Source organism: Anser anser (assembly GCF_964211835.1).
Source record: "Anser anser genome assembly, chromosome: 7".
NCBI classification, from domain to species: Eukaryota; Metazoa; Chordata; class Aves; order Anseriformes; family Anatidae; genus Anser; species Anser anser.
This window is the reverse complement of record NC_139727.1, coordinates 27820140-27843768: the sequence shown is the minus strand read 5'-3', so window position 1 is coordinate 27843768 and position 23629 is coordinate 27820140. Positions and strand designations below refer to the sequence as shown.

The window sequence follows — 23629 nt, the reverse complement described above, 5'->3', positions numbered from 1 at the left end:
CGTTTGTGGCTTTTCTTTTTTTTCTTTACTTTTTTTTTCCCCCCCTTCTGACAAGCCTCTGTATGGCTTAAAAAAGTTTGTTTCTAAGTTGAAGAAACCGGCCCAGCACATCTCATGTTCTCACTGTTCTGTTGTGGAACTCAGTAATGGATGGGGATTTCGGAAGTGATTAATGACTCGCAGGCAGGTCTGGCTGAAGGTCAGTAGCACACGGATGCTTCATTGATGCAGCGGCTGCGGGAACTCTCTGAAGTCCCCAAAGCGGGTAGCTGAGCTGCGGATGGCTTTGGGAAGAGCAGCTGACTGGAACAAGCGCTTGAAGTGCTCTGCTCTTACTGGCGGAGCGGCTGGTGGGACTGCGACCTGATAGGATTATAGAGGTGGCATTTCAGTGTGGATTTATGTATTTTTATTAGCTTCCTGAGCACAGCCAAACTAGCTCTGTCTTTGTCAAAGGTGCCTGTGCTTTGAGGGGCTGGCAGGGACATACGCTGCCCTCGTTGAACACAGCGCGGGTGAGGAGCTGCCCGGAGAGGTCAGGCTGACGGATTTAGGCCGTTCCTTGTGGTTTACATTATCTGTGTGCTCTTAATGACGTTCACGTTGTGATTTTTTTTTTCCCATCTTCCCCCAGGCTGCGAAATATCTTGGTGTTTTGCCTTGTGGATGTTTTGCCAGCTTAACTGATGGGGCCCCTCCTTATCTCGTGTTGAAAAGGACTTTCAGTGCTGGGGAATGGCGTGGGCTGCTGATGGGAAGGCTCCTAGAGAAAGTCAATTCCTAGAAGGGCTTGTCCTCACCGAGGTGCTTTTAGTTTTGTCTGCCTTCTGCTTTCAGCCAGCATTTCTTCATCTCGGCAGCAAGGAACTTGAAAGGGAATATGTTATCTGGTATCGAAAGTAGCGCTGGGTGGTGAGAGAGGAAAAACATTCCCATCTTCCTGCCTTGGTGTTTCGGTCTGGGTGCTGAAAGCTAGTCCCCATACTTGCTGGGTGGAAGTGCTGCCTGCTGAGATGTGTTTTCACCTGGCTTTTAAGCAGCTTTCGGGTGCCTTGTAGTTCTTCGACTGCCTCCCCTCTCTCAGCCTGCTGAATAACGTTTTGTCTCCTCCAGCATCCCTGTTCCCTGTGGGGGCAGTAATAGGGAAGGAGATGGAACAACTGGAAACGTTCCCTTGGCTGACATCGAGGCGTCTCAGGCTTTGCCACCAGCCCGGGGGGAGCCCTGGAGCTGTCGAAGGGCCACAGCCCTTCCCCGGGGTGGCAAGTGCTGGGAACTGGGGCTTGGCTTAAAGGCTCCAGGGCTTGGCCGCTTAGTCTCTGGCTCTCTTTTCTCAAAGCTTGGTTCGAGATGAAAGTCCTGGCTCTTGCAGCTCGGGCAGTAGCAGGAGGTCCATTTCCTCTGCAGGCTGGCCACCAGGCTGCTGCTGGAATAAAAATAAGAGCTGAAAGCTGTCAGGCTCGGCGGTGGGGAGAGGAGGATGGCTAGGCATTACGTTTTGTGCTTTATTCACGCTGCAGGCTCTCATAAAGGCGATGTAAATCATGCAGGGCAGCTGCAGGCTCTTCAGACAGCATCAGTCAGGCTTGTAGACACACTGATCTGCGTGCTGAAACCGAATCTGTGTCCCCTGCCCTGACCCCGGCTGTGGGGAGAGGCCTGGCAGGTGAGGACCGCTTGCAAGCTGTGCTGCGTATCAATTCCCCTACACGTTTATGGAGCATTGCCTCCCTCCCTTCCCCGTGTACTAACCTATTTCTTCAGCATTTGGGCTCCATCGTTACGGCAAAGTTTGCGCAGCACAGCGCATTTTTCATTCCGGCTGACTTTCTCTTCTTATTAGCCCATTTTTCCCTTGCCCTCATTCTGTATTTTTTTGTTTTTTTTTTTTTTCCCCGCAGGACGCGGCTGCTGTTCGCCGAGAAACTGTGTCGGCCTTCCTCGTAATGGAGAGCCTGGCAGGAGCGGCCGTGCCGGAGATGCCCCTTGTGGTTCGGAGCTGGCGGTGAGCTGGGCGCCGCAGTGCGCGCCCCGTGCCAGGGATGTGGGGCTGTGCCGCGGGGGGACCACGAGGAGCCCGGCAAAGCTGCCGTGAGTACCTTGGGCACGTCTCCGCTGGCTGTGGGCGCTCAGAGAGTGGCTCCAGCCCTCGCTGGGGTGTATCAGCCTCTAGGCTTAGCCCTTTGGGGAGGGAGCCTGCGTACGTGTGTGCTCATAGGGTAGGAATAAAGCAAGTCGCCGTCCTCTAAGTAGGCTGCGTCTCTTCGGCTCGGCAGTGGGTAATAGTCGTGATGCTGGAAGGTAAAATGGGAGCTCTACAATCACACGGCCTAAAAAAAAGGGCAGAGAGAGAGAAGTTATTCAACTCCGCTCTGTAATTTGGCTTCAGACTCTGTAGTGCTTTTATTAGCGTGAAGGCTCAAAGCGAACAGAAGGAGATGGTGGAGCTGGGGATCTTCTCGCCTCAGGATGCTGGGGACGCTGAAAGCCAAGACATTCAAAAAGTGTTTTGTGGCAGAAAAACCCATCAGGGACTACGGAATGAAAGTGGCCGTCCCTGGCTGAGAACGCTTCAAGCTGCAGATCCCTGGAGGGTGCGGGACGGTGCCGGGAGGCATCCCCACGTGGCTGTCCTGCTCGTGCACCCCCCCAAGGCCCCAGGGTTCTGGTCCGACGTGCTGGGCTGCCTTCATCTTTTACATCAGGGGTGAGCAAAGGGTTTCGTGTCAGTGTCACGCCATCTCGGTTTCCAAAGTGCCACATTCACGATTGTCTCTCTGCTCCTGCGAGAAGTGGCTGTTGAAGGTGTCACAGCCCTGTGACCACATCTCACGTGGCTGAAGAAAACCCAGCGTCTTTTTTTTTTGATCCTTAATGACATGGCAAGAAAGACTTGGAAACATGTCTTATGGTTCAGGATCTCCAGCAGAACACGGCGAAGCCAACCAGCCACACACCAAAAGCGACCTGCTTCTCTTCTCCCACCCGTCCGGTAGATGATTGCAGATAGTGGAGAAGGAAAAATAAGGGCAAGGTGGTCTCTTCGGGACAGAACTCAGCGTTTTCCCTCTGTGGTTGCTGTGTCGGATTTGCCTCTTGGGGGCAACCTCGCCCTGCTCCAGCCGAGAGCGTGGCTTTTGTGGTCGCAAAGACGAAAGGGAGTTCAGTGTGCCTGGGAGAGGAGGGCTCGCTGTCGCTCCCTGGCTTTGCGTTATCAGATAATTTTTGGCAATCGCTGTTGTTATTTGCTGAAAGGATTTAAGGGAGGCCGCCAAGGTTGGGCTGCTCGCTGCTTTCCAGAAATGATCCGCTTGGCTCTCGAAGGTCCCTTCCCAGTCTTGGAGCCCTTCAAAGTCCTTCCTGCCCCGCTGTCCGTGGCGGGGGGTGGCAGGAGAGGACGGCTCCCCTGCGGCTCTCGGCTAGCGGGCAGCGCGTAAATCCGCACGTGTCGGATTTACAGCCGTCTCCCCGCTGTTCTTTAGCCCGGGATCCCTTGGGCAATCCCTAATCCTATCAGCGCTGCGGTTACTCTGACTTGTGTACAGGGGTGAGAGCAAATTCACTGCTCCAGCTCCGTTGTAGTGCCGTGTTCCCGAGCAGATGTGTCATCCAAACCCAGTCCGTAAATAACCGTCTACATTTATTTAAAGGGCGTTGAGGTGTATGGTGGAATAAAGGGAGCATTATTCACGCTTCGTGCTGCGGTTCCTAATGGGGCTTTACGCGCTGATACGACCTACAAAGCCGGTTGTTCCATGCCCGCAGCGCTCTGATGTTCTTCTTACCCTGCGGGTCAGAAATGACAGGAATAAACGACGGTGACGGGCGTCCCGCACGTCCCCGCTCCCCCGCCGTGGCAGTGTCCTTGCAGGGGAGGCGCTGGTGACATTGCGGGCGGGGGGGGGGGGGCGCGTGGCTCAGCCTTGGCGTGCGATGCAAAATCGATGCCTCCCTATTTCGTGCCTTCCCTGAAGCGCAGCCGTGTCCAGGTAGGAGGGGGACCCCCCGCGCTCCTCGCACACCGCTGGGGATGGTGGCACCGGGGGGCTGGAGCCCCACAGCCCCCCCCCAGCATCCCGTGCCCGTGTGGGGCTGGTGGCAGCAGCCAGGGCTGCGGAGTGCCCGTGGGTCCTGAGGTGCTGGCTGCTGGGGACAGCGTCAGCCCTGCTGGGACAGCGGCGCTGGCTCCAGACAGCCGGGGAGGGAACGCGGAGCTCATTAACCCAGCCCTCCGGCGTGCGCCCTGCCGGCTTTGCCACCGTCCTTCTTAATAGCTCCCTCCTCTTCTCTTCTCTCCCTTTTTGTTTTGTTTATAAAGGTAAATGAGCTGTGCGGATACGCAGGAACATGAATCAAAGGAATTCAGCTGACTCCTGCGCGCCCCGTTTGTACCGTCACGTAATAGGAGATGCGCGAGAGCGCCAGGATGCGATGAGTGCTGCCCGGTCTGAAAACACCCCAGGACAAAAACTGTTTGTGAGGCGTCTCAGTGCAACTTCCCAAAATCTGATTACGTAAGGGGGAAAAAAAAATAAATCCAGCTTTGGAATACATTAACTTGGTTGAGCAGTCCTGGGCGGAGGTACCAGTGAGAAACAAATCAATTACCGAAGGCTGCAGAGGAGAAATTTCACTGGCTTTGAGCTAGGCTGGGGACACATAAGTTGCCTGTTTCCCCTCCAACATTTAACACTGGGCATTTGGAACGTTGCCCGTGTCTAAAGAGCCCCCCAAAGTTCTCCCCACGAGGCCGTGTAAGAGGAGCCTCGGGCCCATGCTGTGCTTTTGAAGGATTAACCCCAAACTTTAAAATAAAAGCACGCGGAGGGTAAGGCTGCAGTGTTCCTCGGATGGAAGCAAAAATCAGCACGCAATGAAAGCCGGGCTGCCTTTGGGACGCGTGCTGATAGCTGTGTTGTTAGGAGGGAGATGTTTCCATGGCAAAACCATCGCCCTCGGCGCTGCTGCACGGCGCGGAGATGCGGCGGTGGCCCTGGGGACCGTCCTGGTGCGCTCAGCATCCCCCCGGCGGAGGGTGGGAGCTGGGGGCCGTGCCGGGAAGGCTGCCTGCTCGGCGTTTGTCAGCCCTCCCGACTTTAAAGGGAAACTAAAACCAAAGGCGAGACCGAAATAGCTCATTTCGTCTCAGCAGACAAATTCTTGCTGCTTTGAGCATCGTTGTCACTCAGCCTAAATTGGTTTTAAATGCTTTTCAGGACAGGGCAGCGTTTTTCAGCCGCTCGTTCCGCGGCACCCCGCTGGGGCAGAGTCTGGCCGTGAAGGCCAAGGGCTTGGACGTCGCCGTGCTTCTTCCTGACGTCCCCTCGGCTTTATCATTCGACCCCTGATTCCCTGTGGCAGAGAAGTTTCGGCCAAATCCCAGCTGCGGGCTCCAAGGGGCCCGTGCCCGGAGGAGGCCGGGAGCCCCTCGCCACGTGGGGAGCTCGGAGAGGGGGAGCTGCAGGAGGCTGGAGGTGAGATCCCGACCCGCCCTGTGTTATGGCTGATGGTGTTATTTAGGGTTGGAGGGATTTCAGCAGGTATTTTGTTGCCCCTACCTTTCATTTCACAGCAGACCTGTCCGGCACTGCGTGGATAACCGTGCCTGGCCAAGAGATCCCCACAGGGACGCCGTTTGCAATGCAGCCACGCGGGTCTCCCAAATCTTTCCCAAATCCCTCCTGCAGAGGCAGGCGCGGCGCTCGCCCTCGCTCCCCGAGGCAGCCTTCAAGCCGCTCTCCTCCCCAGCTCCGCGGCGCTGCTCGGGGATGTATTTTTAAACCCGAGCTCATAAATTTTGGAAGCTCCTCGCCTTCCCCCGCCCCCTCCCCCCTATCAAAGTGTCAGAGACGAAGGGAAGCCGTGAGAGTGATGTACGAGCTCGGCTTCGGCTGCCGGTGCTGGCGGGTTATTTACTGTGCCGCCAGTTCCCTTGCAGCGCGGATGGGGTCAGTTTGGCTCGGGGGGAGGCCGCTGCCCCGCAGCCAGAACAAGCTGCCCACGTCCCTGCCGTCACCGCTCATCCCTGGGAGCGTTTCTGCTCCCGCTGGTGCTCTGCGACTCCCTCCTCTCCCCTCTGCCACTGGTTTAGCCTAGCTGTGTGCGATCTGTCCATCTGGACCGGCCAGGAAGGGCTTTGGGAAGGGCTTCCCCTGCCTTGCCCCCCGGCAGAAGGGCAGGGGAAGGCAGGCAGAGGCTGCCGTGACTCAGCTGCTTCTCCCCGCTGGAAATCGGCGCTGGCACCGCGCTGTGGGGCTGGGGCTGCTGGGGCTGGGGCAAAGCATCCCCCTTTTCACAGCCAGACGCTTGCAGGAGGGGAATAGGGCAACGGGTCGTGTGGGAAGCGAGGACAGCAACCCTGCTCTGCGTGGAGCAGGGGGGAAAGGTCCCGTCCATAAAAGAAACCGAGCCCTGAGCTGGAGCTGAGGCAGCGGAGGCCGTGCCGCTGCCTTCTGGCACGTCGCAACTTTCTCAGACAAATCCCTCAGCAATTGTAATTTTCCTCGCTGGCTCCCGGCCCGAAGGAGGAAGAGTGGTTTGGAAAGTTTGCTCAAGGGCTCAAAGGGAAGAGGATCCCCGTGCCTGCCGTGCCCTGTGCCCGCCGGGGCGCTTACCCCAGGGCCGATGCGGGGCGCTCAGCAGGGTTCGCCCGCAGCGCTCTGCAGAAAGGCCGGGCTGGGACATCCCCAGTGCCGCTGGCTGGAGGGATGGGGGCAGAGGGGGAGAGGAAACCCAAAAACCAAGGGGGCTCCCCCTGGGGCCGGGAGCCCAGCAGGCACGGCGTGTGCTGGCATGGTTCGAGCGCGGGGCTCGCGGTGCTTTGCGGGTTTCGTAAATCCCCAGCTCCCCGAGCGAGGAGGTTTTGTAACTGGCGGCGGCAGCGAGCCAAATCCCCGGGCTGGGGGTTGTCTTCTGCTCCCGCTCGGGGCGAGGGAGAGGCGGCCGCGCCAAGCGGTTTCGGACCAAAGGAGGTGAATTTGGGGCTCAGTGCGTGTGATGGGGAGAGCCCAGCTGCAACGCATCGAGGCGCCGGGGGCATCTTAGAGGTACCGGTCACCTGGGGTGGGGGCGCGGGCAGAAGATGGGGTTCATCCGTGCTGGCTGGGCATCAGAGGGGTGAAGCAGGCCGTGGGCAGGCCCGGTGGGAACCAGCCCGGCTTTGTCAGTGAGAGCAAAGCACAATTAAAGAGCAGCCGGGCTGGGCAGGCCGGCAGGGCACCGCGGCGGCTCCTCTTCTTCCCCACGGGGCCGGGCTGGGTTCGGCTCCCGGCCGCGGCTGGTGGGACCCCGCGCTGGCCCCCGGGAAGCCGTGAGAAGGCAGCGAGGGCTGGCCTTCGCACCAGCGGGGCCCTAAATTCCTTCGGAGAATCTCATGGGGGCAGCAGAGCGAGCGGAGGCTCTGGAAATAGATCTCTTTCCAGCTGCCGATGACTCGCGTTAATTAATTAAAGCCTCGCAAGCTTGGGCCTGTAAATACGCAGTGTCGAGCGCGCCAGGCTCAGCTCGCTCTTTGCTCATGCACTAATTACCCCGCTCCGAGGCCAGGAGCTAGCGCAACCCGAATTTGGGCTTGTAGCCACGTGGGTGGGCAGGGAGCGCTGCTGCGGGACAGGATGGGACGGGATGGGATGGGACGGGATGGGATGGGACGGGATGGGATGGGATGGGATGGGACGGGACAGACCAGCTGTCCCGTAACCATCCCCACAGCCTCTAGCCGAGCCTGGCCTCTTCCCCAGGACAGCGGGCACGCAGGCAGCATCCCCTCCGTGCCATGCCGTGCCGGGGGTGCTCCCCCCTCGGTGCCTTTCTGGGGGGAAAGGCTCCAGCGCCCACCCTGGTGGGAGCCCCAGCAAGCCGGGCCCTGCTCGCTTCCCACGGGAGGTCGAGGAGAGCGCAGCCCCCGGGGAACCCGCTCGCTGCTCGCCCTGCTGCCCCACGAAGGTCGCCGTGCCTGCAGCGAGGTGGAGAGAGCGGCACCCCCGCTAACCCAGGGGTTAGCACCTGACCCGGGGGACCGTGTGCTCCGTATCCCCCATCCCGGGATAAGACCAAACAGCATCTCTGCCGTGCGGGCGGTGCTGCTGCTCCAGCCTCCCTCCTGCTCCCTCCTGCAGCGCTCCGGCTCCGGCCGGGTCCATCCAGGCTGCGCCGGGCAGGGCTGCAGCGAGCCCGGTGCGCGGGCGTCCGACTTCCGTGGGGTGGGCGGAGAGGCGAGGCGAGGCGTGGAGATGCTCGGGTTTTGCTCAGGGACAGGAGGAAATGGCAATTAGCTGCTGGAGCGTGCAGGCGCGGCGGGAGGGAGGCCGGGAGCGCAGGAGGAGGTGGGTAGCGTCTCCGCTCTGCTCGGGGGCCCCCGGGGAGTGGGGGTCCCTCATGCTGCGCAGGTTAAGAGTTTGCGATGGGGATGAGGGCGATGGGGGCAGGCACCGTGCCCGCAGGAGCCCCCAGAGGTGTTATGTCAGCTCTGCCCCCCCCCTCCAAATTTCCCATGCACAGGTGAGGTCCGGGCGGTGAGGAGCAGTTTCCATGCAGGGCCGACCCTCATCCCCGAGTGATCCTCCAAAAATCGCTCTCCAGCACCACCCACCTGGCACCCAGCCCCGCCGCGGGCGCAGCTGCGGGATGCAGGGCTTGGGGGGGGGGACGGACTCTTGTCCCCCTCCCGTGGGGCCGGAGCGGAGAGGAGGGACCGAGCGGCGCCCGATGGCACCGTGCCGGCACCAGGTGCTGCGCGGCTTGGTAAACATGGGCCAGCAACCGCGGGAGGCTCGGTGGGGCGAGGCGGGAGCCGGCGTACGCAGGTACGGCACCTCCGCCTCCCGCTCCAGCTGACTTCCCGCTGCCCTAGATGCGACCTGCTGATTACGGCCCCGTGCTCGGGCTTCGTGCTTTCGGCAAGCCGCCGTGACGGAGGGAGGGCTCGGCTGGGCGCTCCGGCAGCCGAAATCTTGCGAAAGGAAGCAAACGCAGGCCTGGACCTGGCAGCTCCTGCCCGTGGGGAGGAGCTGCAGAAGCCACCCAGGCCACGAAGGCTCTGCACGGGGCCTTAGGGTGCCCAGCCCCTGCCTGCGCTTCCAAAACGAGCTCCCGCCGCGGGTGAACGCAGACCGCGTGGAGAGGCACGTGCCGGCGGGAGGGAGAAGGGGCGGCACGGCGCTGTGCGGCGCGGCGCAGGGTGGCACAGCACCATGTGGCACGGTGCACCAGGGCACGGCACGACGTGGCACGGCACGGCGCGATGCGGCACGGCGCGATGAGGCACGGCGAGCGTGGCAGCGCGCAACGTGGCGCGGCGCAAATCGGCAGCCGGCACACCCGGAGCCGGGCGCTGCAGACCCCAGCGGGCGCAGCACCCCTCCGGCGAAGCCCCCGGCCCCCAAGTAACCCGCCCCGAGCACACCGGGGGGCACCCCCGTCCCCAAGCCAGCCGTGGCAGTGCCGAAGGCCGCGTGTCCCCCCCCCCCGCCCTCGGCGCACGCTTTGGAGACTTTGCCCCTCTCCGCGCCACGCCGGGCGCGGTGCCCAGCCGGGCGCGCAGGCAGGGTCGGGGCGGCCTCGGGGAGGGGATGCGGCGGGGGGAGGACGAAGGGGACGGTCCCGGTGCCTCTCGCTCGGGCTCCCGGAGCGGGGCAGAGCCCGGTGTCGCTGCCCCCGGGCCCGGTACCGGCGGGGCGCAGCGCAGCCGGCAGGGGGCGGCGCGGGGCGGCACGGCACGGCACGGCCCACGGCGGGGCTGCGCGCAGCGACCTGCGCCGGGCGGCTCGCCCCGAGCCGAGCCGAGCGGAGCCGTGCCGAGCCCCGGGGAGCCGAGCCGCAGGCAAGAGACGGGGCCGGGGCCAGCCCGAGCGCACCGCGGGGCCGGGCGCGGGGTGCGGGTGCTGGGTGCGGGGCGCTGCGTGCGCGCACCGCGCGCGGTCGGGGTGCGGGGTGCGGGGTGCCGGTGCCGGTGCCTCCCCCCGTACGCGCAATAGGGGGATTTGGGGTGCCGGGTGTGCGGTGCTGGCTGTGGGTCGGGCTGGCCCCCGTGCGGGGAGGGGGGTGGTGGGGATTTGGGGGGCTGGGAGCGCGGCCGGCAGGGCTGGGGGGGGCTGCGCCCGTGGGCAGGGTGCTGAGCAGGAGGAGGGGGCTGGGACCCGCTTGGGGGCGGGAGGGCAGGGTCTAAGGTGCTGGGGGGCGCCCCACGGAGGAGCTGGGTGCGGGGGCGGTGGGTGGGTGCTGGGAGAGGAGCCTGGGGGGCAGCCGGAGCAGAGCCCTGGGGAGGGGGGGGCTCTGGTGCAGGTGGGGATTTGGGTGTGAAAAGGGCTGGGGGGGGGGGTAGGGACGTGTGGAGGGGGGGTGTAGACGCAGGTGCCCAGCTTTGGGGACAGTTTGGGGCTGGGGGATCTGGTTGGGGCGACAGGGGGACGTGCCTGGGGGGCAAGGTGATGGGGGTCAGGGCTGCAGCAGGCAGGGCACCAGCTGGGGGGGGGGTTGGTGCAGCCCCCCATGACAGCAGGCCTGGGGGTCGCGGCTGTGCCGAGGGCTGCCGGCGGTGCTGGGGAGGCTGAGAGCTACCTGGGGCCCCAGGGGAGCCGTGCAGCCCTCCCTCGGGATGCAGGGGGCTGTGGGGTTGGGGCTGTGCCGGGGTGGGTGTGCAGACGTGGGGGCAGGAGGGACCCGCCGTGCGGCCGGGACTGGGGTCTGGGCTCTCTCTGCCCTCCCCAGCGGTATCCCGGGTGGGCTGGCGGCTTGTGCACGGCCTTGACATCCCGGGGCTTGAAGCGGGAGGGGGAACCGTGAGAGGGATCTTCTGGTGCCAAGAAAAATCATCTCCGAAGACAAAGAGACTGCCCAAAATGGATGAGGAGCGCAGATTCCCCCAGAGGCAGGGAAATTATTAATAATAACGATGCCGGGGTTTGTGCTACTTGTGCTACCGCCGTGGGCTCCTGCTGCTTTTCCCCTCTCCGTGGCGGGCGCTGGCTGGGCAGGATCCGGCCGTGCTCCTGGTGCTCAGCCCCTGCCCGGACCCCGTCCCCGCGGTGACGGTGACGCCGCTGCGGGTCCCCCGGGACGTGGCCTTGGCCGGGCCGGCGCTGCCCGGAGGGACGCGGGGCGGAGAGCTGCCCCCCGCGTGCTGTGATCTCTATCTTGGCTTTGGTTTTGTGTTGCAACCGGAGGGGAAAAAAAAAAAAAAAGCAACAAGGAAAATGAAACCCAACAAACCAACGCAACCCTTTCGGTTCCTGCAAGCGAGGGCTTTGTGGCGTCAGGCTTTTTCTTTCCCCCCCCCCCCCGCCTTCTCCCAGCCAACATCCATTTGAACCTTTCCCTGCTTTCCCCGCCAGGAATGCCGGAGCCGGGAGGTTTGTTGGGCAAACCTGGCAGCGAATTCGGGCCGAGAGCAGCCAGGTGCGCTCGGTGGGGCTGCCCACGGGAGCGTGCACGGCCGGCACCCGGGGGCCTGGGGGGGCCGCGCCGTCCCTGCCCGCCCGGGGATTTCCCACCCCCCCGGGCTTGGCACGGCATCGTGATGGGGCTTGCTGGGGAGCTGGGGTGGGTGAGAGGCTGGGGGGCTCTGCTGGGGGTCCCGGGGGGGGTCCTGGTGCTTCAGGATGTTTCCTGGCCAGGTTGATCCGGCTGGGGGGCAGCTGCCAGCAGGAGGAAGGTTTTGGGGATCTTCACTGCTGATGCTTGGAGACCCAGGCTGTCCCAGCGCGTGCTCCCCTCGTGCTGAGAAGTTCCTGATTGGACTGGGAATCTCTCCCCTCTTCCTGCTGCCGAGCCCATGCAAATACACGCCGGGGCTGGCTGGGAGGCGGCCGGGCTGGCGGCACGCAAACCGCTCTGGGAAAGGCCGAGGGAAAGCTCAGGGCTTCGTGCGCCGCACGGGCTTTGGACCCGGAGCTAAAAAGGACATCGGCTTCGCTTTGACCCCGAAGCTGAAGCTTCCTCGGAGGGCAACCGAAGCAAACAAGCCGAGGTTGGTTAAGCTGGAACCAATAAAAACGCTGCTGTCATCTGGTTTTGCTGGACGTTTGGGAAAAGAAGAAGAAAAAAACAGTTTATCTTTGGGATAAATAAAACGGAGAGGGACAGGCTTGCGGTCAGAAGCCTTGAACTGGGGCGAGGCCGGCTTGGTCGGGCTCCAGCTGCCCCCGCAGCCTCTGGTGTGCCCTAAAACCCTGCGGGCCTGGGAGCCCCCTCCCCGTGCCGGGCACCTCCTGCTCCGCGCTCACCCGTGGGAACGGCGCCGTCGGCAGCACGCGGCTCTGAAACCCGAGAAGAAACTGGAAGGCAAAGCAGCTCTGAGCAAACACCCGCGCTAATTCATTGCCCCGCATTGTACGAGCCCAGCGGGACAAAACAAAGTGTGTCCATGGGGATGAGCAAAACGGTCCCGCATTCACCAAAAAGCCCCCAAAACCCGAGCGAGGCTACGTCGGCGGCAGCAGGCTCCGCAGCATCCCTTTAAATTTAGGGTTGGGGCTCAGGGTTGTTTTCTTTCTTTTTTTTTTTTTTTCTTTTCTTTTTTTAATTGTTCCTGGGAGTCAAATTCTAAAATTATTCCGCTTATTCTGCCGTGGAAGCAACGTGCCTCGACCACAAATCCTTTTAAGGCCGAGCTGCAGATCGCATCCAGCCCCTTGCGACGAGCTGCGGTGTGTGAGCGAGGCGCCGCACGCCCCCTCGCTGGGAACCTCTGCTGTGGCACGGAGGGCCGGCTGTCTGTCTGTCTGTCTGTCCGGCCGGCCGTGCTGTCTCAGCCTGCCACAGTGGGGAAAAAAAAGCACAGAAAAAAATGTTGATTTTTGGTGGTGACGTTCCCAGCGCTGCGTCTGCCTCCTCCTCCCAGCGCTTCCCCGTGCTGGTGCGGGGCGATGCTGAGGATGCAGGAGGTGGGATTGGGGCTGGCTTCGTTCGCCCCGGGGCTGCCTTTCCCTCCTGTTCCCTGCAGAGCACCTCTGCAGCATCCCCAGGGCCCCGTGCCGAGGCACTGCACCCCACGTCCCCATCCCGTACTGGGGAGGGCTGGCGGCAGGGGGAAGTCAGCGCCTGGCCGCGGCATCTCGGCGGTGTCTCGGCTCCCTTAGGGTTTGTTTCACTTCTCTGTCCCCTTGGCTCCTGCGGTGTCTCCGTGTCGGCCTGGGGCGCAGGCGCTCTGGGGATGTGGGGTTTGCTTGGGTACCCGCAGGGTGACGTGCTGGATGGGGGGCTCGCTGAGTTCCCAGTTGGGTTTTCTTGTTTTGGTGGGTTTGGATGGAGGTGTCAGGAGTGCCGCCGCCGTCCTTCGAACGTCTTATCCTGTGTCAAACCCGACCCGGCTGCGGGGGGGCAGGGGTTCTTGCTGGAAAGCGGGGAGGTGGGCGCCGTTCCCACCACGGGTCCTTCCCACCAGCATTTACGGCTCCCCAGGGCTGTGCTGGGGAGGGCTGAGCCCAGGGCTCTGCATGGTGGGGACTCAGATTTGGTAGAAAAATTCAGTTTTCCTTCTCTGCCCACCCCAGGCCGGGGGCAGCTTTCCCTGCCTGGCTTTGCTGTGAGCGTAATGCAGGGGGAACGGGGCCACGCTGCAGCAGGGGCTCGTTGGCTGTTGTTGCTCTCCTTCCCCTCTGCTGTGCCCAGATCCCTAATTTGGGGAAAGAAGCACTAGCTCGTGCTCTCGTGCATCTCCAGTGAAGCGCCTCGGGGTCGAGCTCGGTTTTGTTTAAAGAAGTCGACTAAAATAAACGCGGAGAAGAGCTGGCAGAAGGTCACTGCGCTCCTTCCCTCCCCGTCCCCAGCACCCAAACGCATCGCAGATCCCATTTTCCCGGAGGACTTTTGGCAAGTTAGCATTTTTCTTGCTGCTGTTGACAAAATCCCGGCCGGTTGGGAAATGTCTGTCCTGCGGGTCGCCTCCGGGCCCGGGACGCAGCCGCTGGGGCTGGTGTTTGGGGACGGTGCCGGGGGGACCCCGCTCAGCCCCGGCCGGGGGCCGTTTGCTGCGAGCTGGTGCTGGACCCGCGGGTGATTTACAGCCTGCAAGTTGGGAAAAAGCCGAATTAAAGTTGCCTGGCAACCCTCATCCCAGCTGCCCTTGCCGGGCACCGCGGGATCTCGCAGGATTTCACAGCCTCTCTCAAACTGAGGGGCTGCCGGGGACGCGCTCGCGGCTCCTTGCTTCTGCCGGGCTTCCCTCGCTCGTCCCCGCGCCTGCAGCTGCTGGGCTCCGAGGTGTTTGCTGTCCTGCAGAGCGAGGATTTGGGATGCTGGCAGCTGGGGGAGGCTCTGGACGGAGGCTCTGTGGTGCCCCGGGTGCTCTCCCTGCCTCGTCCCCGCGCTCTGGGCTCAACGCGAGGGCAGCTTCCGCAGGAGCCGGGTGGGACGGGGATGTTGTGTGCCTGGGGTTGTCCGGAGGTGTGAAGGCTGAGCCCAGGTTGGGCCACCTTAAAACACCATGGCGTGACAGACACAGCCTGCTGCTGGCTCCCGCCGTCCTGCTTTGAATTTGGGGAGAGCTGTTTTGCAAGCCCCTGAGCCGGAGGGGACCAATGGAGCTCCTCACTGCGAGCAGGAGGTGAGCGTCGTGTGCCCGTGGGAGCGCACGATCCTCGGGGAGGAGGGCTGATCCCGACGGCGTTTCCAGCCTCTTCTCATGCACAGGGAAGTTTTGGGTCCCACGAGCTGCCCCATACCTGCATGTCCGCCCCGCCAGCTCCATCAGGAGGAGGCAGCACCCATCCCAGGCAGGATCAGGCCACCGAGGCGTGCAGGAGCCCCATGGGGGTCTCCTCGGCCAGACCCCAAAGCTCTCCACGCGCCTACGGAGCTGCTCGATGTGGGCATTTTAAGTAGCCGAGGACCGGGCCGGCTCGTCTGGGTGTGCTGTGCAGAGCGGAGGCTGGCCCAGCCACGCTCCAGCTGTGACCCAGTAAACCCAGTCCGACCTGACCGGGGCTGGCTGGCGGTGACACCTTGCTCCTCCTCCAGCACCGCCCGGCAGCTGGGGACGTTTTTGGGGTCCCCCTGCCCGCGTTGTCCCCATGCCAGGCACGGGGAGCGCGGCTGATGCCCGACCTCCATCCTCACCAGCACCGGAGCATCCCAGCGGTGCTGGGTGGTTTTCCTCTCAAATCCCAGGTTTCAGCAGAGCTGCCGCCGCCTTCTCTCTCCCTTTTGTCTCCCTCCCGTGGAGAAATCTCTCCGTGGCGTCTCTCCTGGCTCTTCCCTTTTCTGATGGGAAAGCTGTGCTGGAACAAGCAAACCAGCCGCGTGCGTCCTGTGATCCTGAGCTCTCTTGCCCCTGGCACGGAGCCTGGGCTCGGGTCTTGCTTTGTGGGGAGCAGCGGGGCCGGGGGAGGCCTGGCGTGGTGATCTGAGAGGGGCCAGGGATGCTCTCAGTTCTCTCCTGCTCCTTCCCCCATCCCTAGGTGTTAAAAAAAAAAAACCTAAAATAAATAAAAAAGAGCAGCTCGAGACAGCCCTTCCCTTTGAGTAAAACATTAACCGGCCCTTAGAGGAAAGCGATTAATTTCCTTCAGGACAAAGTTAACACCAGATCTGGGGCGAAGGAGCCTTTGCACATGGGTGCAGCCGCTGGGCTGGAACAGCCGCGTGCCCCCGGCCCGACCCGGGCCCTGCCTCGAGCCCTCGCGGCGCTGGTGCGGGTTAAAGTCCGCGGGCGCTGCGTGAGCGGGGGCAGGAGGCTGGGGGGGGGGCACCCAGCAAAGGTCAGGGCTTGTTTGCGGGCAGGAGACGTGGTCTGGCTGCGGGCAGCCCGTGTGGCCGTGCTGCTTTTGTTCGTGGTGTCCTCCTGGCTGGGAGGAGGTCTGGGGACCCGCAGGCGCCGCGCGTCCCCCCCGCAGCCCGGGTGGCGTGGGTTTGCGCAGGGCTCGATGCACTTCTCCGGTCCTTGATTGCGGCAGCTGCAGCGAGGGGGCCGCTGGAGCCTGTCCCCATTGCCGTGTGTCCTTTTGGATGCCCCCGTGCCCCCCTGCAGCCCCGTTTGCCCCCCAGACCGCTCACTGCAGCGCAGCCTCCCTGGGGCGCAGGGGTTATGTGAGCAGGGGATGCTCCGCGCCCTCCTGGCCCCGTGCGGGGCTGAAGCCCCCCTGCCAGCTCTGGGGTAATACCGAGGTGTTGGAGCCACCCCGGGGAGGGAAATCCCGTTCCCCACTGCAGGATCCGGGACTGGGACCATGCTGGCTGGAAAAAGCAGCCTCCTGCGTCTCCTCCTGGGCCCTTCTGGTTCTTGCCTTGTTTTGCTTTTCCCTCCCCTCCGTCTGAAGCCCGGCCGGTGAGGTATTTGCTTTAGGGAAACCGTCTGCAGCGAGCGTGTTTGAACAGCTTTGCTAGAGGGCCAGGTATTTGGTTTATATATAAGAAAACCCTAAGCAAACATATTAGTGCCGGCTGCTCTACGGGGAGGTCTCCCGTTCGGAAATACCCTGTGGGCTCTGTCCTCGCCGGCACCCCCAAGGCCAGCAGGCAGCTGTGGGGTGCCGGGGGGTCCCTCGGGGAAATGGGGTGCCCCTTTCTGCGGGCTCACTTCCCAACCAGGATGGAGGTGCTGCTCCTCGCTGGCTGCTTTACAAGATCCCCGGTCCCGTCCTCCCTCACTGTGTCTCCCCATCCTCCCGTCCGGCCCCACTCCGTCCCGCTTGCAGTTTTGTTTCCCCGGGGGCAGGACGGTGGTTTCCCGGTGCGGCTCGGCTCGGCTCGCTATCTCCCCGTGGTGGTTTCACACCTCCTGCCCAGGCCGGCTGAGGTGGGGTTTGGGGGAGCGGCAGCGTTTTTGGCCGGGGTTTTTAGCTTCCTGGCTGGGAGCTGAGGCAGATGCTGAGCTTCAAGGCAGCTTTTGATGAAAGGGAAACTGAAATGTAGTGGAAAAACACTGGGGGGAAAACAACCTTCTCATCTGGAAAGACTTGATGGAGGAGCCAAATGGCTCCGGATCACTTCTCCCTTGCTCTGCGCTGCACGTGCCTGAAGCATCCTTCCCCAGCCCTTTGTCCTTACGATCTCAGGCTGATTTTCTGTGTTTTTGGGGCTTCCTTTTCTTCCTGCCATCTCCTCTCTCCTCCCCGGGGCTCCTGGATTTGGGGAAGGGGCAGAGCCCTTTGGCTTTTGGGGCGCAGCAGCTGCCGCGCCGCCCACCTCCCCCTGCCTGGGGACAGCCTGGGGACAGTCCCCACGGGGTAGCTGCCGGCCAGGTGGTGCTGGGGGCCTTTGGGGCGCTTCTGCTTCTGCACCTGGTGCGGAGACTTGCGGTCTCATGACACGCTTGCGTCCCCGGCCACAGGACCGTAGCATCCTCTGCCACTCCCCCTCACTGCGCCTTCGCCCCTGTGCACGCCGCTGCAGCTGGGTGTCCCCAAATCCCCATGGCTGGCAGCACCCCTGACCCCCGCTCTGCATTTCAGGAGGGTCCTGGGGAGCCCGTCCCCAGCAGTGGCTCTGCCGGGCCCCCCCAGCCCGGGGGCCACCCTCGCCGGGGGCCAGGGAAGATGCTCGGGGGCACGGTGAGGGTCCTGACTGCCCTCCTGGTGGCTGCGGTCATGGGCTACCCGTCTCGGCGCTCCGCCACCGACCTGGATGCCACCCCCAGGACGACGGTCACCTTTGACGGTAAGGGGGTGCGGGGTGGGTGCCGGGAGCTTCCCCCCCCCCGGGGAGCAGTGGGGTTGGGGCAGGCGAGCAAGCAGGTGCTGGGAGGGAAAACAGGAAGGAAGCTCAGTCTGCTTTCGAGTGCTTTGCGGCGAAAACCGCTTTGAGACTTTCCCCTGTGACCTGGGGTCCCCCCAACCTGGGGGTCCTGGCTGTATGTCCCCCCACCCAGAGCCCCCTTTTCTCTCCCAGAGCTGTCAGGGGTGCGGCGGTTCAGCGGGCGCAGCCTGAACTACACCACGCTGCTGCTGGAGGATGAGCGGGGCATCCTCTACGTGGGGGCCCGGGGGGCCATCTTCGCCCTCAACGCCAGCAACGTGGCCGACGGCTCGCACCGCACGGTGAGCGCCGCCCCGTCCCCAAGCAGCCTCCAAACGGGGAGGGAGGCTTTGGGCCTCCCTCAGAGCCTCCCCCGTGCCACGGGGGGTGGTTTGTGAGGCAATGGCTCCTTTTCCCCCGCAGATCCATTGGGAAGCATCCCCGGAGAAGCGGCTGGACTGCCTGCAGAAGGGCAGAAACAACAAGGTACGGCCAGCGCCGGGCAGCGGGGAGGCCACCGCGGCGTCACCGGCCGGTGACTGGCATCCTCCTCCCCTCCGCAGACCGAGTGCTTCAACCACGTGCGGTTCCTGCAGAGGCTGAACAGCACGCACCTCTACACCTGCGGCACCTACGCCTTCCACCCGCTCTGTGCTGCCATCGTGAGTCCTCCCGTCCCCGTCCCCGTCCCCTCCTGGGGCGCAGCGACCCCGTGTCCGGGCGCGTGGCTTTGGGGTGGCAGCGCCCCGGCGCAGTCGCCGTCACGCAGACGCCGCCAGTCCCCACCCCGGCGCTGGGGCTGGACTTTGACCCCGCAGCGGGGTGGTGCTGGGACGTGTGGGGACACCGGGGGGGGGACAGAGGGGTGGGACGTCCTTGTGTTGGGGGTCTCTGAGAGCCACGCTGCGCATCCCTGAGGGTGTCAGCGGCATGGCGTGTCCCCGAGCTGCTCCGAGGCTGCCGTGGGATGGTGACGGTGGCAGTTCTGACTCATCCTTCCCTCCCCGGGGATTTCCTGGGCTGGGGTCCCTACGTGGCTGTGTCTCAGGGCGGTGGCAGGAGGGTGCCGTGTCCCCCGCTCCTTCCACCCCTGCACGGCAGCTCTTCTGTGACTCAGCCGCCCTTTGCCCCTGTCCCTCCCGCAGCCGGGGGACGGAGGGGCGCGGGGACACGGTGCACGTCCCCATGTCCCCAGCTGCCCGTGGCACTACGAGCCCCGGCTGTGCCGTGCCTGTTCCCACGGCCGTGCTGCCCGTCTGGTTTGTCCCCGGCCGCTGACGGAGCCGCCACGCTGCTTGGCCCCGTCATTATATGAAGCGCTTTGAACTGCAAACCCCAAAGAAAATAACTCCTGCGGTGACACACCGACGTCGCCACGGCCTCGGGGGGGACCCGGCCCAGCCGGGCAGCGGCCACTTGGCCAGGCTGGGGCTTGCTGGGGATGGTGCCAGGCGCTTGTGTGGGGTTTTTTTGGGAGGCTCATCCTGCCAGGGGCGGGGGGACATGTATGTGGGCATTGCTGATGGTGCCGCCTGTCCCCCAGGATGCCGACAGGTTCACGCTGCCCGCCCGCTTGGAGGAAGGCAAGGAGAAGTGCCCCTACGACCCCTCCCGCGGCTACACCGGCCTCATCGTGGGTAAGCGGCACCGTACGCACACGGGACGCTCCTGCACGTGGACGTGGTGGCTTTTGGGGCTGTCCCTGGTGTGCGGTGGTGGCCGTGCTGATGGGTGCATGCCCCACGCAGATGGTGGCTTGTACACGGCCACGCGCTACGAGTTTCGGAGCCTTCCCGACATCCGGAGGAACCTGCACCAGCGGCCGCTGAAGATGGAGGAGTCCCCCCTGCACTGGCTGAACGGTAAGGCTGTCCCTGTCCCTGTCCCCTCGGACTGGTGGCACTGGTGCATGGGGATTGCCCCGGGTGCTTGTCCGGAGTGGTTTGCTGCAAGGGGAAACTGAGGCAGGGAGGGACGTTGGGGACCTGGTGGGCCCCCGGTTGCCACCTCCCGCTCCGCGTCCCCCAGACGCTGACTTTGTGGCCTCTGTGCTGGTCCGGGAGAGCAAGGACAGCCCCGTGGGTGACGATGACAAAATCTACTACTTCTTCACGGAGCGGGCGGGCGAGGAGACCACCTCCTTCTTCGACAAGAGCCAGGTGGCCCGCGTGGCTCGGGTGGCCCGCGTGTGCAAGGTAGGGGTGGCCCTGGGGAGCAGGGTGCTGCTCCTCCTGCTGCAGGGGCTCCGAGCTTGCACCGGGGGGTAAACTGAGGCACGGGCAGAGCAGCAAACACCCGCCAACATCCGGAACTTGCCCTTCAGAGCGACGTGGGGGGGAAAAAGATCCTGCAGCGCAAGTGGACGTCCTTCATGAAGGCCCGCCTGGTGTGCTACATCCCCTACTACGAGGTGCTGCGCAGCGTCTGCAGCCTGGACGGGGGCACCTGGGCCAGCACCGTCTTCTACGCCGCCTTCACCCTCTCTGCGCAGTGGTGAGCGGGGCCGGGTGGGCGCGGGGATGGATGGAAGAAAAAAAAAAAGGGAGAGCCCAGGCTGACACAGAGCTGTGCGCCCAGGAGGACGATGGAGGCGTCAGCCGTGTGCCGCTACAACATCTCCGAGGTGCAGCGCGCCTTCGAGGGCCCCTACATGGAGTACCAGGACTCCTCTCGCAAGTGGTCCCGCTACGACGGCGCGGTGCCCGAGCCCCGGCCCGGCTCCGTGAGTGCCGGGGGAGGTCGTGGGTTTGGGGGGGCGCGGGCGGGCGAGCCCCCCGCTGACGGCTGTGTGTGTCCCCCCCTCCCCGGGCAGTGCATCACGGACGGCTCCCGCAGGAGGGGCTTCAACTCCTCGCAGGACCTGCCCAACAGCGTGCTGGACTTCGTCAAGCTGCACCCGCTGATGTTCGAGGAGGTGCAGCCGGCGGGCGGCGAGCCGCTGCTGGTCAAGAGGAGCGTGGCCTACAGCTGCCTGGCCGTGGACCGCGTGCGGGCCCTCGACGGGCGCTCCTACGACGTGCTCTTCATGGGGACGGGTGAGTGCGGGACGTGGGACGGGTCCCCGAGGAGCACCGGGGACGGGGTCTCGTGTCCCCTGACCGCCCGGCTCTGCAGGGGACGGCTGGCTCCACAAGGCCGTGGTGCTGGACTCCGGCGTCCACATCATCGAGGAGGTGCAGGTGTTCGGGGAGCCGCAGCCCGTGGAGACCCTGGTGGTCTCCCACAAGCAGGTGAGGGGTGGCAATGGGGCTGGGGGCTCGTGGGGGGCGACCTATTGCCCTGTGTGGGGCGATGCTGCGAGCTTGGCCCTTTTCACCCCAGAGGAGCCTGTACGTGGGGGCAGCCAGCGGGGTCCTGCAGGTGCCCCTGGCCTCCTGCGCCAGGTACACCTCCTGCTACGACTGCATCCTCGCCCGGGACCCCTACTGCGCCTGGGACGGCCGGGCTTGCCGCGACACGGCCTCTAGGGACAGGTAGGGCCAGCCGTCGGTGTGCCCATCGCCCCGGTGGTTTTGGGGCTGTGCAGGCCCCGGGGTGCTGAACCCCCCCCTGTCCCGCAGCACGGGGCTGGTGCAGGACGTGCAGGGCGGCAACGCGGGATGCCGGAGCGGCTCCGGGCGCAGTGAGTCCACGCATGGGGGGGGCTTCAAGGGGTGCTGGGCGGCTGGGGGGGGGATCCCCAGCACCGTTGCGACGGGGTGTGTGCCCCCGTAGGCTTCCTGCCGTGGAAGAACCGGACGGTGCTGCGCGGGGACGACGTGCTGCTGCCCTGCGACCAGCGCTCCAACCTGGCGCGGGCCGTGTGGCTGCTGAACGGCAGCGAGGTGCCGGGCGCGGGGCAGGAGCGGCTGCGCGTGGGGGTGGACGGGCTGCTGGTGACCGACACGCTGCCGGAGCACGGCGGCGAGTACCGCTGCTACGGCGAGGAGCGGGGCCTGCGGACGCTGCTGGCCGCCTACAGCCTCACCGTGCTGCCCGAGCTGCCCCGCGCCGCCGCCGCCGCCACCTCCGGGCCGCACACCGCCTCCCAGGTGGCCGGGGACGCCAAGGTGGTCTACGTCTCAACCATCGTGGTGCTGGTGGTGCTGTGCGCCGTGCTGGGCATCGTCCTGCTCTACGTGTCCTGCCTGGAGAAGCGCAAGGGCAAGTACGTCCTCGGGGAGCCGCGGCCCGCCAACGCCGAGCTGCAGACGGTGTCGGCCAGCTGCCTCCGCAAGGGCCGCGAGAAGGAGGAGGAGGAGGACGAGGAGGAGCTCGCCTACCCCGACGGCTGCCTGCGCATCATCCCCGGCGAGGCGCCCACGGCCGCCACCTCCCCGGTCAAGGAGCTGCCGGCGGTCGTTCCCCCGCCGCCGCTGCCGCCGCCGCCGCTGCCGGCCGAGCTGACCAACGGGGTGGGCGCCCTGCCCAGCGTCCTGCGCAAGATGAACGGCAACAGCTACATGCTGCTGCAGCAGGACGAGCCGCTGGCCTCGCCGCTGTGCAGCGCCTCCTTCACCGAGGAGCTCAGCAAGATCCTGGAGAAGAGGAAACACACGCAGCTGGTGGAGAAGCTGGACGAGAGCTCCGTGTAGGGGCCGGGGGGGACCCGCCGCGGGACCCTCCTCCCCTCCGGCCCCTTCTCCCACCCCCTGCCAGCAGTGTTACGAGACTCAGGCGAAACTACCTCCGGGACCGCAGCATTGGGCCGGGCCCAGGCTCGTCGGTTCCTTTGGCTTTTCATTCACTTTTAAGACTTGATGTACAAAAAAAAAAAAACAAACAATGGAAAAGGAGAAAAAAAAGCCCAGAGAAGAATCTATTTAAATTTGAAACCTTTATTTAAGTACAAAAACCCACTGACGGCGGTCACAAGCTGGAGGCAGGAGCTGGCGCCTGGCTGAAGGTGGATGCGGGGGGCGGGAGGGGAGGGAGAGTTTCTGTCCGTCTGTCTGTCCAGGCCAGAGACCGTGTCCCAGACGTGAGGATGCAACCCGCCCCGTCGGGCAGCCCCAGCCCTGGGTGCCTGGGAGCCGGACGGCTGCTGAGAGGTGGGTGCTGAGTGGGGATGGGGGCACAGGGGGGGGCTGCGGTGCTGTGGGGGCCACCAGCCCCTGCCCGCTGCCACATCTGCTCCCCCAGGGCTCACTCTCCCGGCAGGACGCTCGGCGAGGGACGGTGAGGAAGAGGAGGAGGAGAGCTACCCGTGCCCACCCCGAGGAGGGATCAGTAGCGCTGGGTGAGGTGCAGGATGGGCGCCGTGGGGAGGTGGCACTGCAGCTGGGGGGCCTGACGCTGACAGCGCCCTGCCCGCTCCCCGCAGGGCGCTACTGGCAGCATAGAAAGGACATGGTGGCAGGCAGCGGGACCAAGGGTCGTGTGTGCTGCCCGGCTTGTCCCTGTCCTTGCTCTGCAGTGTGGGAAGGGACCGGCACCGCTCCTGTGTCCTCGCCTTGCACAGCCCGGAGATGGCACGTTTCAGCCCTCCCATGTGGCGTGATGGATGTCTGGGGGGGGGTCGGGCACTGCCCTGTCCCCCGTGGCACAGAGATGCCCCCTCGGCGGTCCCTTGCGCACCAAGGAGGATCCCTGCACCAGGGCCTGCCTCCTGTAGGGCCTCTGGCTCTTCACGGCACTACCAGGGGCAGCCACCAGCCCTGAATCCCCAAATCCCACCCCAACTACTTCTGCTCCTGCCTGCTTCGTGTCCCAGCGAGGTGACACTGGAGGACAAACCTGGGCTGGGGTGGCGTTCCTTGCTCATACCCCCCAAGCATTACCCAGAGATCATCCCCCTCCCTGCTGGGCTGGACACCAGCCCTCTCCTGCCTCTTCCCTCTTTGCTGTGAAGAGAGGGGGGACAAAATCGACCCCCTACGCCCCTAAGGGGGCATCACCCTCCCTGCCTGCTCCCCCCGGCACGGCCCCGGGGCAATAAATGTGATGGCTCTGTCTGGAGGTGTCTGTGCAGGGACACGGG

General features: G+C 64.3%; 1 protein-coding gene across 9 annotated transcripts; it reads left to right on the top strand.

Moving 5' to 3' along the window:
- The first annotated feature begins 112 nt into the window (after positions 1-112).
- On the top strand, positions 113-23603 carry SEMA4G (semaphorin 4G). 9 transcript variants are annotated; one of them, XR_014586905.1, is made up of 17 exons: positions 9679-9820; positions 17388-17592; positions 17824-17972; positions 18094-18156; positions 18234-18332; positions 19214-19307; positions 19419-19532; positions 19699-19865; positions 19994-20163; positions 20248-20392; positions 20483-20705; positions 20785-20900; positions 20992-21143; positions 21231-21292; positions 21385-22700; positions 22810-22888; positions 22973-23603. XR_014586905.1 is itself a non-coding variant. In XM_083844657.1 (15 exons), exons 2-15 carry the CDS (start codon positions 17472-17474, stop codon positions 22242-22244), a joined length of 2535 nt encoding a protein of 844 aa, XP_083700783.1. In that variant the 5' UTR covers positions 113-2091; positions 17388-17471; the 3' UTR covers positions 22245-23603. The 9 variants fall into 9 exon arrangements, 4 of the variants coding, with proteins under 4 accessions (XP_083700783.1, XP_083700782.1, XP_083700784.1 ...); XR_014586907.1 differs by having other exon boundaries at positions 22792-22888; XR_014586906.1 differs by having other exon boundaries at positions 22810-23603.
- Positions 23604-23629: the final 26 nt, after the last annotated feature.

What these genes read in the sequence shown, in the direction of transcription:
- SEMA4G (XM_083844656.1), top strand. Translation starts at nt 6,708, where the DNA reads ATGGGGGCAGAGGGGGAGAGGAAACCCAAAAACCAAGGGGGCTCCCCC. An exon ending in CCGACGGCTCGCACCGCACG is followed by an intron (nt 17,973 to 18,093) that starts GTGAGCGCCGCC and finishes TTTCCCCCGCAG; the next exon opens with ATCCATTGGGAAGCATCCCC. An exon ending in GACACGGCCTCTAGGGACAG is followed by an intron (nt 21,144 to 21,230) that starts GTAGGGCCAGCC and finishes CCTGTCCCGCAG; the next exon opens with CACGGGGCTGGTGCAGGACG.